Here is a 20,496-nt window from a genome sequence, read left to right as displayed (position 1 = left end):
TACAAGGTACTCCCTTTGAGATTCACATGAGCTTGAGATAAAGCTAAAAAGCTCCAAATGGGCGCTGATCTATGAAACAGTGTTAAAAAAATACATTATTTTATTGTTTCTGAGACAGAGGGTACATTATTTCTTCACTTGTGGGCTTTGACCCCAACCCTTAACTACCCAGATGCTTTAGGGCATTTGCTCACTGAAGAACTTCATGCCATCAATTGCTTTAGTCCAACTGAGCACACATCCCTTAAATTCTCTAATCTTCTGGTCTCTGCCATTTTACTGAGGCAGTGGGAGCTTCCTGACTTCTACTGTTTGCTGTGTCCTTTAGAATAACTAATGAATAACAAATGTTTTCCTGCATTTGAGATGAACCACAAGTGGTGGGGATTCATCTATGTAAAATAAATGCAGTTTTTAAAAGGGACACCATGCCCAATTCAGTTCATGCAGTACTTCTCCATCTGATTTTAGTTGCAAAGTGACAAAGAAAATTTACTGTAGGTATATAATTCATCGTGCATATCCCATAGACACCTAGATATGGAAAAGCTCTAATTAAATCAACTGTATATAATATATTCCAATAAGTCCTTTGTATTGTGTGGTATGTCCCTGGGTAGCTCATGAGTTAAAATTCCCTGTTAATAATCCTTTAATGGTGTGGAAGAAGTCAGCAGGTTAAGGAGATTCATGTACTGTGCAAGATAGAATAGGTTTGCAAATGATAATAAGGGCAGAATGCTACACACAGACCACAGACACAAAGAAAAGAAATGCAATTCTGTTTGAAATAAAACATGTATGTAATGGAAAATGGGTCGGAAACCAAAAAAAGGGTGAATTGAGAAACAAACAGAAGAGTAGGAATACACAAAAATTGTGGCTGTTGAGAGAGAAATTGTGGATTTAGGAAGAAATATACAGTGTAAATCTGATAATACAGTCCAGAGCTCTGCAGAATGACTCGATTTTAACACAATTAGGTTTCAGCTGAACTGGTACAGTCATGCAGTCCAGTGGGCTGTTCTGAAACCTTAGTCAGGCTGCTCAGAGTTTGGACTTATTTAAACACAACATTCTGCCTTTTTTTGCAACTGCCTAAAAAGTTATATTGACCTCATTTTGTCTGGAGAGAGACCAAGTATTAGAAAGGAATATGCTTGGATGACAGAAAGGAACCCTGAGAAAGTTGAGTGCAGCTTTGTGATGCATATTTAGATCTAAGAAAAGTATTTAGTTCAATATTTTCAATATTTCAATATTTTAGAGAGTTAGGCAGGCTGGAGAGCATCAGGCTGTGGAGTAGCACCTCAAGAGGTACTGAGAAAGCTGGATTTGTTTGGATCATGGCATTGCCTTTGGATATTGGATTAGTGTTTCTGTGATCCAACTTTCATAATGAACATTACCAACATTTTATACCAAATAAGCCCCTCCTCTGTGCTTTTTGCAAAACCTCGAAGCTACAATATTTAGAAACAAAGAGACCATTTTTTCTTACTAGAATATAATTTCTTTAAAGGTTTTGTATTGACAGTGAACCAAAGCTCCTTTGAAAATGTAGCAAATTTGGAATTAGTAGTTTCCACACCCATGTAATAGGCTATTTCTAAACAATCCTGTTCAATAGTAGAATACCAACCCCAAACATTGTTTTTCAAGCAAGCCACGGTAGGCATGTCTAAATCTTTGAAAGGCAATTACAAATGCCTATAGGAGTGACAGAAATATTCCCTTTTATTATTTCCTGGTAATAGTCAGTGCTCACACAAATCTTTGAGGGGGGCTTAAGCACATTTTCATGCTGAAAGCCAAAGCATACCTAGAAGACTGTTTTAGTTTCATTGTTTTTTCCTTGCAATCCATGATTGCTCAAGTTTTGTATGAATGAAACCAGCAGTATGCTTAATTCTTTCCCTTGAGCTCCACCAAGTTCTTTTCAATGAATGTAACAGCACTGGTAGAATTTCACATTCCAGTAGAGCACAGTAGAAATGGCATTTTCAGAGATTGGAGTGGCTTGAGGCCAATGTTTTTTGACTTCTTTTAATTGTCAATCCACAGCATACCTCCCAACAAAGCTCCTTGGCAGCTGTGTGCTGTGATTGGCTCCCCATTCCATAACTCTTTGCCTGGAAATCTTTTGGCTGAACACATGTTCAAGGCCTGTATTGTTTAGTGTGCAGCAAATAAATGTTATCCTGGATAAAAAGAATCTTGCAAAGCTCTTCTGCTTCCCCAAGGTGTTCGTAAAGTACATTTTTCTGATTTAAGGAAAAACCTATCAACCTATCAAAACCTGCTTTTTCACAAGCATCACAGAGCCCTCTTTTCACAAGGTACCTGCTGCTACCTGGATGATATTTCTAATTGTGACTGCTTAAACATTTCCCCCCACAAACACCCTGCCAGGTAGTTCCTTTCTCCAGGACCCTCCACTGCAGTATATGGGCTGCCACCTGCCTCCTGGCCTGACTCTGCTCTCTCTATTGCTGAAGCCCCTCTCATAACACAGCTCTCAATGTGGTGAAACAAAGAGCACCACCAATCACTTGGGAGTGAAGGGCAGTTAAATGAGTGCAGAGAGCCCGCTAATATCCTTGAATTGGCCCTGAGTTTTAACGTTACAAGAAAGTCAGGATTCAGGGGGCAGCTGGTGTGCAAGCCTGTGTGTGAATGAACGAATGTGATGTAGCAATCCTCACTGATGCTGTTTTATTGTTGCTGCAGGAGAGCAACACAGTGGTAGCTGGGTACTAATATTTTATTTTATGAATAAAAGCCCTTGAAAACTCCAGCAGTGAACATGGGTTCATTTCTTTTATAGGCAAGAGGGGGTATTATTCCCATGCCAACAGATTTGATTTTCTTGCACATCTGTTTCTGCAACAAAAGCCCCACCCACTCTGTGAACATTTAGCTCATAAATTATAGGGTTTGAATTGGGTGTATATTGCAAAGACTGACTTTTGTACATAGGATCTGTGAGAACACTGTGGAATGCTCATATAACTTTTTTGTTTGTTTTTAGTGTATTTTTTAATGAATAGAGAATATGGTCTCTGAGCACAGTAATAATAGAGAATATTTTTGTCTTGTTTTTATAAAATTTGCCAGGCTCCAATCATTGAGCCTACTGTTATGTACATAACTTTTTAGCTCTGTCTTTCATGTTTTTGGAGCAAAGCCAACCTCCTAACACTTAATCTCAACTTTGTAGGATACTTAATACACTTTACATTTTATCCCCAGAAGGTCCCTGTTATTTAAAGATTCTGCTAACTACTCAAACGTGCACACTATTAGAGTTCAAAGAAACACTCCGGCCATGCTCACTTGTTGTTCTTGAAGATTGGCTTGGGCTTTCATCTTGCAATGATGTTTTTGAATAAAGACATTTTCAGACTTTATTGACAGCTGCTTTCTCACTGGAGGGAAAAGTTCATCCTTCCAAAAGTCTGAAACTGTGTTGAGAGCTGTGTTACCAAAGAGGGAGTTTTCAGCAGCCTTTCTGCAGCACAGGCAGCACCACTGCTGGCCTGGCCTCCCAGCTGTCATAGCCTCCAGCTACCCTCTGGATAAGCACCTCAGCTCAGCCTGCTGCCCAGCTGCCAAAATCCTCCTTTTAGTCCTTGGAAAGGTCCCCTGCTTGATCCCCTCTCTTTCACAGCTGTTGAAACCCTCTGCCTAATTCTCAGATAAGTACCCTGATCCAACCTCTGCAGCAGCTGCTGAAAGCTTCTTGCTAAACACTGAGTAAGCTCTGGTCCAGAGCTTCCAGACTTCCCAAAGCTCCTAATCCCCAGGTGTCATCCACCTGGCAATTAGTGAGTGCTCAGTTTTTTACTGGACTGTTAAGAAATATGTATGTAAATTCATACTTGTTCATGGTTTCCAATAATCAAACAGTTTCTTAATAGCCGTGCTGCTATTTCTTTATAGCAGATGTTTTATATGCTTAGGATGAGTCACTTGCCATTATTTTTTGTATTGCTTGATGAGCTTCTTCTGTTGCAGGCAGAAATATGAAAATACTCATGCTTTTAATCCACTGCTGTATTTTTACATAGCAGACCAGAAAGCTCTATCCCTTATAATACCTGGCAGCCTTCCAGCAACAGCCAGTTCATATATGAAAGTTTTAACTAAATTATTGTTCTAGTATACGCCCTGAGGTTGGAGGAGAAAGAACATCCAGGACTAACAAACCTGATTGTTCTGGCAACACCACTTCAGTCTGAGCTGGCATTTCTGACTTCTTTCCTTTTCAAGACAGTGCTGTGTGAGCACTTTGTACAACAATGTACATTTTTCTACATTTTGCTGTCTCTACATCAACTGTGTGCTGTATCAGATCTTCTAGTCATTAACCCTGCTCTGAACTCCCTTCACCTTGAGTAGACAAAGCCAATAGCCTTCCTGACAATCTATGTTCATTAGACTGTGTGTTACTCCTTCAGTTTATTACCTTCTGGGGAAGGGTGTGACACAGATCTTGGAACGAAACCACTTTCCAACTTGGCATTCTTAGGTTCAGAAATAGACCTCTTCACTGCAGTCTGAAATTTCAACTGTACTGCTTACACCACAGAGATTTTAAACTATAATCACTCAGTGTTGAACTAAGTGATTACTGTTCTTGTACCACCATGCTAGCTAAAATTCCCATAAATTATTATGTGTGTTTTCCTTAGGCAAGTACTGGAAGTCAGTGGAACCATACTCTGTGCCAGTGGATTGTGCTCTGGCTGAGTCTCAGAAGCAAGAGAGGGAGGAGACAGAAACAGTATCAGCTATGGCCTCTCTGTCAGTGGATGTTGAGCAGTGTATTCCTCAGGAAGGCAGCAGGTAAGTGCATGAAATTATTACAGACAATAAGGCTTTCCCTCCAGCCAAGTAAAATGAAGAAGGAGGACTAAGGGTTTCAAAAAAGCATTTCAAAATCACCTGCTAATTGGGATACTTGGAATTTTTCATCCCTGGGTTTCAGTTCTCTCACTTAGCACTGGAAGCAGAGATATTAGCAGTTTTTTGGCTTTGGTATCTCTATATCTGTACTGAAGTTCATGATTATTACAAGAACCTTGTTTTCTTCCCATTTCTAATTCTTGCTACTTCATAAAAAGTACAATATGCATATGAGGTAAATGGACATGGTCAAGTGTAATCAACCATATTCTTCTCATTAGAAGCTTTTAAAATCTCTTTTAGTTTCAATTTTCTAGGAAGGCGTTTAACAAACAGTCAGATAAATTTAATAATGATGGACTTAAATCATTATTAAGTGCTATTAGACAGGCATTAGAAGTTGCTTCCCTGGAAGAAATGTGAACAATGCCAGTATAAAACTTAAAGCTATCCTGACCAGGATTAGGGCCAACATTTTCTATGTACTAAGATGAAGGTACACCAGCAAAGAATGAGAATGCTGGTTTTTTCAGCTTGCCATCTGCTTTTTACATTAATGAAGATTGCTTTCAACTTGCAAATTAAGAAACTGATGCAGTAAATGCTATTGTACGTTTTGCCAATTACACATGAAAAAAACACAGTAGCCACCAAATATTGTGTCATCTATAATCAGAAAACCCACTGCAGAAGTTTTTGGAGTTTCCTATTTTTTTCTTTTCAGGACAAGCAGTCCTGGTCTTCGCCAGCAGAGAAAGACACAAAATGTAGTGTAACCACTTGGATTCCATTATACACAGAAAACAGGGGAGGGGGGAGGGAAGATTAGAAAAGCCTTATAAGGAGACTCATCAGCTCCTCAGTCTGTGGAACAGCAGTAGAGAAAAGAGGGAGCTGTGGGTAGGGACGGCAGTGTTGGGAGTGGAGCCAGAAAGATCCATGGCTCCTACATTATGACTGCTTCTCAGTTGCTTCAGTTCTTTCCTCCCGTGTTGTGTCTTTTAATCAGAACTGAACTGATAGGCACCCAGGGGAATAGTGCAAAGCACAAAGCTATGGATGTGTTTGGCAGTGAAGATCCCTCGTAACAGTGGCAATACTCATCTGTCAAAAGAATTGAGGCACGGCTCAAAGGGACACACAGGGAGTAGAGCTAGCTAGTAAAGTTCACAGTATCTTCATAATTACCTTTCCAATTGTAATTATATTTTAATATGCCATGGCTATTCTTGTGCTGGGATTATTGCAGACAACTTCATTAAATCTTAGAGAAGAATCTATGATGAGCACCAGATATATTTTAGATTTGTGACTGTGGTAATCAGTGCTCAACTAAGGAATAATGTTGTTTTTCATATAAGTTTCCAACAGTTACAAGACACTTCTGCTAGCTAGGGACAGAAAAATTCCCACTTGTGTGTGCATAGCTCTGAAATATAATTAATTTTAGTTAAGTATTGGAAATAATGCAGTGAAGAAAATTTAAGCTATAAATTGTCCGGAAAAGGGCATGGTTAATTTTGTGTATTCTTACATTGCTGAAAATAACCAAAAATTGTATTTGCTATGTGCCTCCACGCAAAACTATGACTACCAAGAGCAACTGTTACTCCTACATGATTTGAACAAAATAACCCTTTAACTAACGCTGCACTTAATTACTGTACTTATTACCTACCAACTGATAACCTGTGACAGTTTCCACCCATTCTGAAAACAGAATTTCAGGGCAGTGCTGAGAAACATGGCAAAAATGGATGTACTGAAATGTGCACAAGTGGAATTCATGTGGCTGCCAGATTCATTACACTTCATCAGTTCTGGACTCTTGTCAGCAGCACACAGAAAAAAAGCCTACGCACGCATGCGTCCTGAAATCTCTTTCTACACTTGTAACCCTCAAAGAAGTCACATGAAGCCAAGTTGCCATTAGAGAGTGACAGCACAAGAAAAATGCTGTCCCACTAGACCAAAATTGATAGTTAGGTTTTCTGAGGCCTCTGAGCATCATTGTCTTTGTTTTCTTCCTGAATGTAAGGAACAATACGGAATCAAAAGTAATCCCCCTGAAAGTTGGATTTTGAGGGTCCTCAGCTGTGAGGGAACCTGAGAGGAGCTCCTGCACTTTGAGTGTGAATGAAAATCCATCATGGAATGTCCAGGGAGTGAGTCTGTGATATGGCATGCTTTGGGTTCTATATAATTTACTTCATTTCACATAAGCACACCATCCATGTCATAGGTACACACCAACACAAACAGCAGTAATGTAGAGATGAGTTCAGCTTTGTTTTTTCATGTTTTTCAATGTTTGTTGTAATAAAGGACCATGTATGCAATGCCCCTTCTCCAGCCACTTCCTACAGCAAACAGAGGGCAGCAGGGATGTGAGGAGTCATGTGGGGTCTTAAGCTCTGTAAGGAGGTGTTCCCTTCCTCCTATTGGTATGGATGGGGTCACCTTCTGAAGATCTGTTGCAAGTTTTTGCACTGAGTGCTCATTTGGGAAAGTTGCTTGTGACAGGTAGGATGGGAGCAGAACAGGAAGCGCATGGCTGACAGGGCAGCCTGAAAGGTTCCTTCCTTACACCACGAGTCAATTTGCTTCCTCTTAATTCCCACCACGGTCAGCAGGCTGATAGTTCTGGCCTGCAACTCTAAGCCTGTTTCACTGGTTCTATGGCAGAGATCCTGTTGACTTCAGCTCTGGATGGTCAGGCCTCCAGATGAAGAGCAGCAGCAAGAGTCTCTTTGTGGGAAACTCTGGCCAGTCATGTTGGAGGATATATTGGTGTTGGAGTGAGATGACTCACTTTAAACTCAGATTTTGGGCAAAGCATTTCTTTTCCTGGCCAACTCATATCTGACTCATTTACCACTGATGGATAAAATGCTCCTGGCTAAGGCCCATATAAAGTATTTTTATTTCTTTCTTCTCTCTTTCTTTTCTTCAAGTGACAGTGCCGATTATTTTTTTACTTGATTTTCTCTGGCAGGGTAAATGAAGAAAAACATGTAAAGCTGCTATGCTTTTGGTGTTTTATTTTACCAAAGCAGAACTCTGCAACTTAAGGTCCAATTGAATCTCGATTATAGCCTTTGGAAGAGTAAAGATACAGAAAAAAGAGTTTGTGGATAGGATAGGAAACATGTATGGTGCTAAGGGGGATATAAATAGAGGTGCAATTAGAGGAACAGGCATGCCCAATAAAACATTTCTAACTACCAGAACTTTTGTGTGTTGATAACTGTTTATTCCCTATGTGAGATACAGATTTAGCTGATTAGAATTTTGCTTTGGCCAGACATCTGTTTCAGAAATCATGCTGTGAAATATTCAGTACGCTACTGTCCCTGATACCTTGGAGCTTCTGTATGTTTCTTCTTAAAATGGAAAATGAAAAGGGTGTGGAGGGAGATCTTTTGCACTTACTATTTTTACAGGAAGCAGTAAATCTTGAGAATGACATTAATCAGAATTTGACTTTATGGCTCTGGTTCAGCTGAGCATAGATTTTACTCAAATGGAAATGAAAACAAAGTATAATATTTATTCTTAGTGTTACAGAGCTACCAGTTGCAGTTTCAGTCAAATTGCATTATATTATATACTAGAGCAAATGGCTGAATCATGGGGTACAGCTAGCTACCATTTAGGGTCACTTGCCCTATTTGTCTATCAACTCATAAAGCTTCACTTGGCATTTCACTGTTTGGATATCTACCTCAGCTCTGCTGAGTACACAGCACATACCTGGCCATACCCCACAGGACTTACAATTCTCTCCAGGCTCAGGAGCTGCAGAACAGCTTTCCCAGGTCAGCTTAACCCTTATCTTGCTCACCTTATCATCCTTTGATGGTGGGTTCCTAAGGAAGAGAACGAGGAGTAGAGGAGGCTGAGAGCCAGCCTTGCCCTGGTGAGTTGATAGATCATAACTGCTCTGACCCATGCTGTGTAAAAGCCTTAAGGATACATACACAGGCATAAACTTTTCAAAACCTTTTTGAACCAGCATACACCTCTGGGTAAGCACTTGGGTAGTGAACCCCACAACTTCATCAGGCATTGCCCTGCTTTTACTTATTAACCAATAAAATCACTGGGAAACCCCTAGGTCTTGTATTGGGATAAAGAAAACGACCTTTTTTCTTACTCATAATCTTTGACCCATATTGGGTTTTAAAGGCTTGAGCTTCTCAAAAGTCTGTATTCCTGCTAATATGGAATTAATTTCTTACCTTTGATGATTTTTGCTCCTCTCTGTGCTTTTTGTAGTTTCTTTGAGATGGAGTAAAAGCTGCATGCAGGACTCCAGGTCCTGGGCACATTGTGAACTTGCACAGTAGCTAATACTGGGGATGTTTTGTTTCTGTGGCTTTCTGCTTCTCTACCATTAACTCCAAGCTCTCAGTCATAGCCATCACTGTTAAAACAGTTAAAGCTGTCCTCCCTCATTTTGTGTATTCAGTGCTTGTGTTGTTTGCCTTCTTCTCCATACAGAAATACTGCTATGGGCCTTAGAGCTGAGTAGTATTGGCAGTTTGGTGTCATCAGCAAACATTATCACCTAAATCTATTTGTTGTCTGCCTACTCTTTTTGAGATGCTCTGGAGAATTCCTCCACGGTGAAAATTCACCAGTATTATTCTGTGATTCCGGCTTTTGATGTACTGTTAATCTGTGAAAGGACCTTCTTTCAACAACCAGGGTTCTTCTAAGCACTTGGATAAAATTGTCGGAAGACCTTCTTTGCAGAGGAAAATCACTTGATCCCCCTTCCCTAATTTCCTTCAGAAACCTTTAATAAATTTGAAAGGATTGCCATCTTTATAAGTGTTAAGACCTAACTCTTACCCAAATGACTGTTACCTAAATGCCTACTAATTCCATCACTGATTGTAGCTGCTTTCAATTTTGCCATACAGGCTTACTGTACCTCCTGTGGTTTCCAAAAGGGGAATTGCTTTCCTTGCCTTCTCTGCCTCTTGCTGAGTTAAGCTGTAGAATATGCTCAATAGCTATTTCTTTAACAACATCCTAATCATATTTCCCTGGAACTTAGCGGACAAATATCATCTGCTCTTAGAAATTTGGCAATGTTTGGTGTATCAGTTTGTTCTATCACGGATTCAGTTTAGGATAGTTCATCTGCAAGTAATAAAATCTCACTGACACATCTCTAGTGAACCCAGATATAAATAGTTCATTTTGCTTTTGTGGTCTACCTTCCTTGATGCTCCTTTTATGCTTTGATCATTTTCTCTGATGTATTTTGAAAGATCTTTTTATTATTAGCTTTTATGCCTTTAATATGTTGCTTTCAGACTTTCTTTTAGTTTGCTTCATTGAGGGTTTACATTTAACTTGCCAGAGTTTATATTTTATTTCATTTGCCTTGTTTGGATGTTACTTCCTCTTTTGAGAGTATATATGTTGTTACCTTATTCTGCTCTTAAACTAGGATGGTTTTTTACTTTTAGTTCCTTTCTCTTTGATCCATACTAAGTCCATTTTTTACTAGGATATACACTTACTCAGGATGTCTTATATAATGTCTTTAGACACTCCCCAAATCACCTTCGTGATATAGAAATGTACCTCATTTTCTCCAACTCTTTGCTACCAGAGGATCACTTTTCAATTACAATGATCTTCCCTGAGACAGCTGAGTTAAATTAGGAACAGATTATGGCATAAAATAGCCATACCATACCAGAAAAATCTATCTTTTGTTCAGTTTCTACCTTAGAAACGTACCTTGAATTTTTATTTTTGTGTGTGATAATTTAGCAAGAGGACTCTTTGTAATGCTCATTTAAAAAGTAAGGTAAGAGAAAGATTTTCTTTTTTGGGTGATGTACTAAAACTTTTCTCATAAATAACACTTATTTTTAATTGCCACAGAACAATATTTAAGATGTCACATGTTTTGCCAGATTTTATCCATATGGTAGGATTTTTTCCTCATCTATTCATTTTGTTTGAAGGTTTAAACAGCATCATTTTTTTTAGCATTAACTGCAAAGAGATTATTTCATTCTGACATAGTCAGAATTCTACATACAGAGAGCTAAGGATGAGCACTCTTCACAGCACACCAAAGTAAAGTGAATGCAGGAGGGCTCAGCTCCTAGGAACTTGCAGTTTAAATGAGCCACGGTGAAGCCTTAGAGAAAAATCACAGTTGTGGTTCTATAATCACTACAATCTCAATTGGTGTCTTTCTGAATTTGCTGACTGCATGGAATTGGTTTAGATCAGACCTGAGCTCACAGCTGCATCTCGAGGAACTGCTCCGAGCATACAGTGTGGGATGGGGGTTCTGCCTGTTTTATGTTTTTATGCCAACTTCCTGTCAGCTACAGGAGGACTGACTGAACTGACCTAACTCACAGTGACAAAGCTGAAGTAACACAAATTTGGCCTGTCAGACTCTGCCCCTCGATTTTTCTTTTGACAGCTTTTGATTTTGTCAGAATGGGTATATATTGATTCTCTGCTCAGTGCTCTGGGGTTTACAGTGTTTTTCTCTCTGTCCTTTGGCCCCAAAACAATACTGGCTCTCACACAAGACTCTAGCCTGAGCCGTTATCTCATAAAAATAAATGCTTTTAATGATAAACCATTGGATAAATCCAGTGACTTCTCTGACACTAATAAAATGAAGTTAAAGCATGCACATAAGTCTTCAAAAGGAGACTGAAGAAGACTGTGAAGTACCCACACTGCGAGAAAACAACTGGATCGCCATGGCGCTCTATCTCCCTTTCCTAAAAAGAACCTTGCATCTGGCACTTATATATAAAAATTATTATTGGTGCTTATGCTCTGGCTGGTAAGAATTTTGGCCTGTTGTTGGAATATATTTGAATATATTAGAATATAGCACTCAAGATCAGTAAATGCCACTCCTGGCCCTCAGAAGCACCTTTGTCATGAAAAAATTCCCTGTGAAAGCAGTCCTAAATAAGATCCTCAGTTGTACTAAATTCATGAGCATGTCAATCCCAGAAGTCAAACACATGTGAACAGACTGTTGCATGTACTGATTCCCTAGGTTCTTATGAATAGTCCAACCCCCTACTCTCACTTCCAGAGGTTTTCCAGAGCTTCACTCCTTCCTGATCTGCCAATCACCACCTGAAATCTATTGATACATATTTTTTCTTATTTGCAGAACGTAAAAACTGAGCTGTCATCTGCTTCCAAATTATCTTCTTACCAGGCAGACCCATAAGGTTCTGGATGTTTAAAAGGCTTATTGACCCTCTGTGTTATGCCAGAGGACTTTCAGGTCTCCCACAAGTGGCTGGAGAAAGTGGAAGTGTGTGGTCGGCACAACAGCTACACACCCCATCAGTATGAATTCCTCACCTGGTGTGTGATCTTTTATTGCACCTGAGCACCTCAGCAGCAGGCAGGGCTGCATCTCACCCTGGCTGCCACTCTACTGCAAGCCAGAACAAAGGAAAAGGGGGAAAAGAGGGAGTGCAAGGGAGCTTCACCTCACTGCTCAGGAACGAGCGAGCCGCGGTGGTTACTGTACATAGGAAACATCTTCCACCACGTGGTGAGGAACTAAAGATTTGAGATTTATAGAACTTTTAGAGTCTATACCCTTTGGAAAGTGATTAGTCTGAAAAAGATCATATTTTTCACATGTCATTCACCTGACATATTTTTCAACATACTTCCAAATTCATTCCAAATCAGAAAGGAATGACCTGTATAAAATAATTTAAAGACATACTGCTGATTTTTTCATTGGGAAAAACTTTAATAAGTTCCAGACTCATTTAAAATTCTCTGGCTTCCTTGCTGAATAAACTATCAAAGCCCAAGCAAGCCCCCATTAATTATTTTTTTCCATGGGATCTCATGAATTTGTACTTTCTGAGGAATGGAGGAATGTTTTACTGAAGCCAGTTATTATACTTGCTTACAAGAATTAACTGGTAAACATCTCATTTATTAATTTACATTTACTTTTATTCCCTGATTTCAAAATTGCTTGAAGTTACTATTTTAAAGTAGTTCTTAAGGCTGACAGACTGAGATGAAAAATGGTTTCTGTACAAATTCTTTGCCCTCCAATTGTAAAGTCTCTCCATGAGCTCAGAAGCATCCCGTTTTATAATTGCCATCATATTCCTCGGGTGCGGTAGCTTGTCAGATACGAGGAATTGCAAGACTTGACATCAGCTCATCATATGTGTCCTCATAATTTTCTTATTGGTTGTCTTAGAGAGCTCATCTTGCCTAAACTAATAATTTTCCAAAGGTTTCCATAGTATAGATATAATCTGATTTGATATAATTATTAGATCCCTTTTCTTTGATAGCAATCTGCTGATCAGGTTCAGGATTTAGTCTCAAAAGTTGCAGGCAGGCAGGCAATGTGTTTATGAAAACACAAAATCAAAAACTAGGGGACTGGAGAAGAATCTCAGAGGGAACACTACTTGGCTACTAGTGAACAATTTTGCTTTAATGGTGTGGGCCTGCTTGAAAAAAATAAATGCATGTATTTTAGTTGCAAAAGCTTGTAAAATAAAAGTCTCACAGCTATTTTTTTCATTAAATTATTTGATTCTGTTGACACAAAGCATGTACATTTCTGGACAAAATGTTATAAAATATTCTGACATATTTTAATATAAACAGGAACATTGTCGGTGATTGCTTGGATCTAAAATGTTTTTCCACTTGACATTTGTTTATACTTCCTAGGAAAGAAACTCTATTTATGGATAGCTGAATAACACAAATAAACATCTGAGAGAGCTGAAAAATCAGCTTTGATTATGCATGGAAATCTACAATGTCATTGTGTACTCTTGTGCCGTATTCTGATTGCCTGTTTATTTTTACAGAGCTGCTGGTGAGCCCATGGAAGAAGAGCCAGCCTTGTGAAGTGCCAAGTCCTCCCTGATATTTCCTGTGGGTGACATCATTGTGTATCCCCCAAAGCACCCTCAGACATGTCTTGTCTGCTTCTTGGGTGGCACAGATCAGATGGAACATAAACACTGGGCACAAAACTCGGAGTAGCAGCTTCACTTGTTCTTTGGATGGACTTGAAAGAGCCTGAAAGATTCCTTAAATGTAACTGACACAATTCTAGAGTTACAGTAAAACGGACTTGAGAGAAAGAGCCCAGAGCATGCTTTTTTAATGCTGTTTGACCCACTCACCAACGCAAATTGTGAAATAGAGTATTGCAAAATTCTACATGATAGATTATAGATATGAGAAATGCAACGGCCAGCAACATACTCTGTGAACTCCGTGAATCACTTTCTGACACTTTTTACTGGATAATTTTTTTCATACCGTGTTAAATTGTTAATAGAATTTGTGTTCTTTGCTCCGTGCAATGAAGGAAAAAAACCCACCCTTATTTTATGTGCCATTTTTTAACCTCCTGTAATGAATTCATAGCTGAATAAGTGAAAAGCATTTAAATTATGATGAGAGATTTTAGCTAAAGGGAAAGCACTTCTTATTGTACTATAAATACCCTGAAGTACTGTGCTTGGTGGTGCTTTATTTTCTCTTCCCTATTCCTGGCCATCCCTCCCCATTTCATGTAATCTTTTCTATCATAAAAACACGATTCTCTAAAATTATCTTTTGCCTTTAAGAAAAAGTGCTGTACCCTCTGTAGTTGACAGTAGCGCTCACCATATGTGCAGCAGAGATCAAGTATGGATAGTTTTTCAAATGTGTTTTTAGTTCGTTCTGAAATGTTTCTGCGTTCTGACTCCAAAGCAGCAACCTCCAGTAACTGCGTGCAGCTCATTTGAAGCTCAGGTGTTTCTGTGGAGGTTGTGTGGCAGTGTTTTTTACAGGTCGTGTTGTGAATAAAAACTGATTCTTTTATGTAGTCCTGCACCAAGAGAACTGATGTTGCTTAAGAAGCTTCAAAGGGTTTAGGCTTTATTTAAGATCCCCGAAGTGCAGCAAGATCTCCCTGCAATGTGACTTTAGCAGTTTAATTCCATGTTTGAGAACGTAACATAGAGTTGTGCCTTTAGCTGAAAATGAACGCTTAAACTGTTACACGTGTTGCCTTACTGTCAGAGAGAGAGAGAGAGATGGGGCATGTATGTAAGAGTACTTCAAATGAACAAAACTCTGTTACAGTAACTTTTATTTTGTTTACAACCTTCTCACCTAATGAACCCCAGGAGATACCTTGAAGTATTCAGCTTGCAGTATTTGATAGCTTGCTCAGCTTTTAAAAGCAAGTGATATTCATTTTTTATATATTTGCCAAATTCAAAAATGAAAAAAAAAAAGGATATATATTAAAGCCATAAGTGAAGACTGTCATGCTTTTTATTCTGAAATCTGAAAGGAACCTTAATTAAAACAAGATTTTGGGGAAGGCCATGATATGAAAGATATGGAACAATATGGTTTCAGTTATAGGCAGACTCAAACCTGTAAATCAAAGATGAAAGATTTCACTCAAATAGAATTATATAATTCTCTTTTGTTATACAGTCAGACTATATCTTTCATGCATTTGGGTTTGTTTACGATTAGCATTTTAATTTTAAAGACTTTTATTACTTATACCAAAGCTCTCCACTACAAGTTAGAAATCTGAGGCATGCTTTGAAAAGGGAAATCTAAAAAAAGGGATGTCATTTCCTATAAAGTGGAGTAAACTTTTATTCTGAAAAGTTTACTCTGAAATGAATGTATGCCCCTTAGAAAAGGAAATAAAATTCTGGCCCTCAGAAAGTGAAATAAAATTCTACCCCCCATTTACAAGCCAAAACCATGCTCGTTTTAGTAATGCAAAGAGTCCCATCAGGCTAAATTAACTCCTGGTATAAGCCACCTTGCCTGACTCTGGGCTGTTCTGAAGGGGTTGTTCACATGACTAAAGCAATCAGGAGTTCCTCATGCATTTTCAGCAGACTCCTGATGGCAATCTTACTTGCCATTTACTGCAATTTTGTTATGGTCATCAAAGAAACTTCCCTTCAAGGAAACCAAGGGCTATAGCTGATGAGTTGAGTAATTTGTAGAGCTTTTCACATTTTGAAATCATGACTGCAAAATTTTAATTGAGTGCATAGTGACATTGTTTTAAAATTAACCCTAAAATCTGTTTGTGTCCTTAGTTTGCATGAACTTGTATATGAATTGCAACCTGAAATGTGAGTTACAAGCTTTTCCAATCAAAGTATGTCTTCTGGGGTGCAAATCAGCTAAAGCTGTCTTTTTTAGCTGGAAATGCTTTTAAAATGCCAGAATAATTTGAATTAAACCACATTATAAACTCACACGTATACATTTGTACAGATGTAGTCCCTGGCAGATATCTAGACATGCTGCTGGTTGAAGTTAGGATCATTTGGATAAACAAGTGTGCTAATAAACTGCACACAGATTGTGTCCAGAACTCTGTTCTGACTGAAGTCAACAGCAAAGTCCTCTTTGATTTTGGTGGGAGATGGATCAGGCCCTGCTTTTCTTTTCCCCTTTAAGTCAAGAATGCCATTGCTTTTTGATTATGTCATTCCTAGGCATCTTGCTGCCCTCTGGGAAATGATTGAGGCTTATGGTGAATATCAACACTTCCTTCAAAGCAGACCTGGGCTTTCTGAGAGGGCAGTTTCACTTGCTCCTGTTTTCTTCTCACAGTATTTTTTATTACTGTCAATAGCTCCCCATGGACTGGAGTTAAAATATTTTCCAGCAATTTTAGTCATAGTTCTAGAGAAATATTCACATAGACACTCTTAAAAATGCCCAGTTTTAACTGGATTCAACAACAGATTGCAAAAGTTTCAGAAAGATGCGTGAATTGTGTACTTCAAATGTAAAAAATCCACTTTTTGAGGAGACATCAAAGTCGCCTGTCTCCCACAGACCTTTCCCACTAGGCTAGAGAGATTGACAACTCTGAAAATTCAGTCCCAGTTATTTCAAGTTGGCTGCCAAAATATGTCTGAGTTTAGATTACATCTAAAACTGAGCTGAAATGCATAAACAAGATGGGATAAGGGTGGTTTCTGTGTGTGATTCCATGGGGAAGGTGAAGCTGAGGAGGCAGCAGGGAGCACTCAGAGCCAGGGTGACCCTCTGCCTGGTCCTGGTGGTGGGAGGGCTGCAGGCAGGCAGAAGGACATCCCACAATACCTCCACCCCAGGCTGCCATTGCCATTGGCAGCAAATGTTTGCCTCATGGGGGAATCCTGAAGTAATTTGCACTCTGCCCCTGCACCAGTCACCAACCACCAGAAAGAGAGATGCCTCAACAGCTACTCCCAGTAACATGCTTGCTCCAGTTCATTTTCTTCTCTAGCATTAGGAACAAAGTATTAAGCTCAGTTGAGCTTTTCTTGTATAACTATGCTTTTTTCATACTTTTCTTGTATTCTTAGGTCCTTCAGTTCATAGTACGAACTGAAACCTAAAAAGAGACATGACTCAGGAGATCAAGAAAATAATTATTTTTATCCAACTTAAGGCTCTTACCTGGGCTGGAATGAGAACAGCAATGAACAACAAATCTCAGAACTGCTGAAATCTTCATGAGTGTCTTGCATTTCATTTTTGGACTCTGTGGAGGAATTCTACATATGCTTATTTGGTTTTAATGTAATTTGCAGCTTGATTATATTATCTCTTTTCAGGCAACATGTCTAGTGGGTAATCAAAGTCATGGGAATTTTGCCAGCGTAAAGATGACAGAATTATTCCCTTTTTTTAACCTTCCTAATTTTTCTTTCAGTGCAAATGAAGCAACTAATTTCAAGTAAGTGAATCTGAGAAAAGTAAAATTATTAAGCTATCTTAAATAAATATCATAAAAGAAATGGAAAATGTTATGCAAATAAAGATAGCTATGCCTTTACTTTGCAAAAAAGTCAACAACATGCTGCAGGCTGAATGTAAGTGGCAAAACAAACTCTTCTCTGGAGTATGTGGTATTTTAGTTGGTGTCTTATCTAAATGCAGCTTCTCTGAGAAGCTGAGAGTCATAACCGGAGATGAAATATTAGAAAGGTTTTGCTGCAGCCAGCACCAGAGGTCCTGTAGAGAACAAAAATGTAGAGACTGACTAATTTTTGTAGACAGACAGCAGGACACTTTCAGGGCAATGTGTCTGGGACAAAGAATTAGAGGGAACTTTTCCAAAGGCACTGATGGCTGTAAAACAACTAACTCCTCTTAGCTTGCAGGGGCAAGGAGGTGCTCTGCAAGCACTTATTCTTTGGGAAATGCCACCACTGTCCCAACAGCATGCCCAAACTCATGCAGGTGTGAACCTGGCTTGGCTATTTTCTCTCCTAAGCAACAGCAGCAGCAGCAGCCACCATGTGTGCTGATGTGTGTCCTGTGCATTTGCCCAAGAAATGTTTTGCCCACAGGCACTTCATAATATGACTGATAGGGGAATTTTTTTTCCTCAACAGTGGCCTTTCCAGAAGCATAGCAGTCCATGGTTGTTTTATTTTTAAAGGTCACAATAGAGCTTCGTGAACCATTATATTTTTTTTACAGACTCCATGTGGAAGTAAAACAGAATATGCACCTGGGGAGGAAGGATGTGGTGTGTGGAACCTGCCACAGGAAAGCATCTCTCTTAAATCAAGTTTCTGCTGTTTGCTTTTTATCCTGGATTTAAAAGAGTTTGGGTTCTAAATTATCATTTAAGGCCTTTCTTTGTAATGTCACTTGCTTTGTTTTTGTACCTGTAATTGAATTCACCCTTGTAACACCCTTGTAACCATCTGAAAAAAGTCTGTTTTCTGACAGATTCCCCTGCCGTTGGTGTGGGAATGAGAATAGTTTATCTTTGTCGCTTCCCGCAGCAATTAAATGCTTCATTTTTGTAACAGATCCAAACTGCAGCAGTATTTTAAGAGTACTATTTAGCTGGCTGTCTGCTGACTATTAAAAAAAGAAATTGTGAAACTTACATTCCTGTCTAACCTCAAAAGAAACCCATTTTGATTTTAACAATGTCATTTTTTCACTTGATCCAAAAGGGTTTTGTCCCATGAGATCTTGTCACTAGCTCAGTTCTAATCACTAGTAAATCACACACTACAGAAAGTGAAGACCAAAAAGGATGAATGTCTCTTCTGCACAATCCTTCATCCTGCTCCAGTGCCATGCTCTGTGGTTCAGCATGTTAGCATAGATTGCAGCAAAATATAAATTGTTCTGCACCATCAAAGATACTGCTCTTTGGATATCAATTAACACACTGTGAGTTGGGCTGTCATTTATTAGGGCTGTGATTTGTGACAAAGACATGCTTCTGTGGATATGGTCTAAAGACAAGTGATGCATGCAAGCAGTGGCACTGGTACTGTGTGGTCAGAGGAATTCTATGCCATGATCTCCACACATTCCCCCTTTTGATGGTACGCCTGCATGGCCAGAGGCACATTTGCTGTAGCAGAGCAATGTGATGTCCTGATTCAAAGACCACTTAAATCCCTCTAACAGGCTTTGGGTAATTGGGAGGCAGCTAGGGGAGGAACCCAAACTCTTCACTCAGCCGCACAAAACTGTATAAAAAGCCCAGGTAAAAGATCTGAGCTTGCCCTCACATACCTTTTTCTGATACAAAGTGCCAGTTCTGCTCCTAGAAAAGTCTGTCTGAAAGAAAATTGACTCTGCTGGATCTATTCTACCGGCTTCCTGAGCATGTATACGTCACGTGTTAGGGGAACAGGTTCATACTCATGTTTCTTGCTGCTTAGTTTACTGCTATTTTAAATTTCATGATCGGCTTAATATTCCAAGTTAGAATGCAGAAGGAAAGCATAAAGCAATACCTGGTGAAGTCATAACTAAGGCTTTCAAAGCAAGCTGACTGCCATGGGTTTTTACAAGACTGACTTTTTGGTCCAGGGATACACAGCTGAAATATCTAATTTTTTGTAGGAAATTGATGTTGCTATCTATTTCCATTATAAAAACCAGTCCTTTTACTTAGGGTTTTGAAAGTTTATCTGTAATTTGTCTTTCCAGGCAGAGCAGATTCTAAGGGATAAAGCATCAGTGGGACTGACCCTAAGGGCAACATTTTTAAAGGTCAATAGTAATATTTCCATAAGAGTAAAAGGAACCATTGTTATTATTCCCGATACATTTTTGTATCTGCAAGTATCCAATGAGTAATGTTAAGTAATATAGTGCTCCAGAACTTTGTTGATTATAGATATATGAGCATTGGATTGGCGTGAAATAGTCTTCAACCAAGTTGTTAAAATCCCTTTTGTTTTGTGTTTTGTATCATTCTTTGGCTATAGTCTTGTCCTAGTGTTAATAAAAGCTATTTGAAGTAAGCTAGTTCAATACTCTGAGGAGTTTTTTTTGCCTCTTTTATTTTTTAATCAGTGTGAAAAAGAAGTGGAGCTTTGAACATGCCACCCTGGTTGGATCATAGGATTCTGACTGTTAAAATATAAAGGGGGAAGCATGGTGAAGCTGGAGTGCATAAAAAAGGAACCACAAATGTTAATGTAAAAGTAATGTTACATAGCAGGCTAAGACACACACAAAGCAGAGTATTGCAGAGCTCCAGCTCTAACACCAAGCTCATAT

At 39.0% G+C, this 20,496-nt stretch overlaps 1 protein-coding gene across 15 annotated transcripts in view; it reads left to right on the top strand.

The window, feature by feature from the left end:
- HDAC9 (histone deacetylase 9) overlaps window positions 1-20,247 on the top strand; it is a 460,804-nt gene extending 440,557 nt beyond the window's left edge. For all 15 annotated transcript variants that reach the window (XM_068209506.1, XM_068209496.1, XM_068209568.1 and 12 more), the window contains 2 exons: window positions 4,695-4,848; window positions 13,785-20,247. In XM_068209506.1, coding sequence (XP_068065607.1) covers window positions 4,695-4,848; window positions 13,785-13,824 — 194 coding nt within the window. In that variant the 3' untranslated portion in view covers window positions 13,825-20,247. The remainder of the gene's footprint in view (window positions 1-4,694; window positions 4,849-13,784) is intronic.
- Window positions 20,248-20,496: the final 249 nt, after the last annotated feature.

The sequence above is a fragment of the Anomalospiza imberbis genome, chromosome 1 (genome assembly GCF_031753505.1).
Source record: "Anomalospiza imberbis isolate Cuckoo-Finch-1a 21T00152 chromosome 1, ASM3175350v1, whole genome shotgun sequence".
NCBI classification, from domain to species: domain Eukaryota; kingdom Metazoa; phylum Chordata; class Aves; order Passeriformes; family Viduidae; genus Anomalospiza; species Anomalospiza imberbis.
This window is presented reverse-complemented; position numbering and strand designations above follow the sequence as displayed.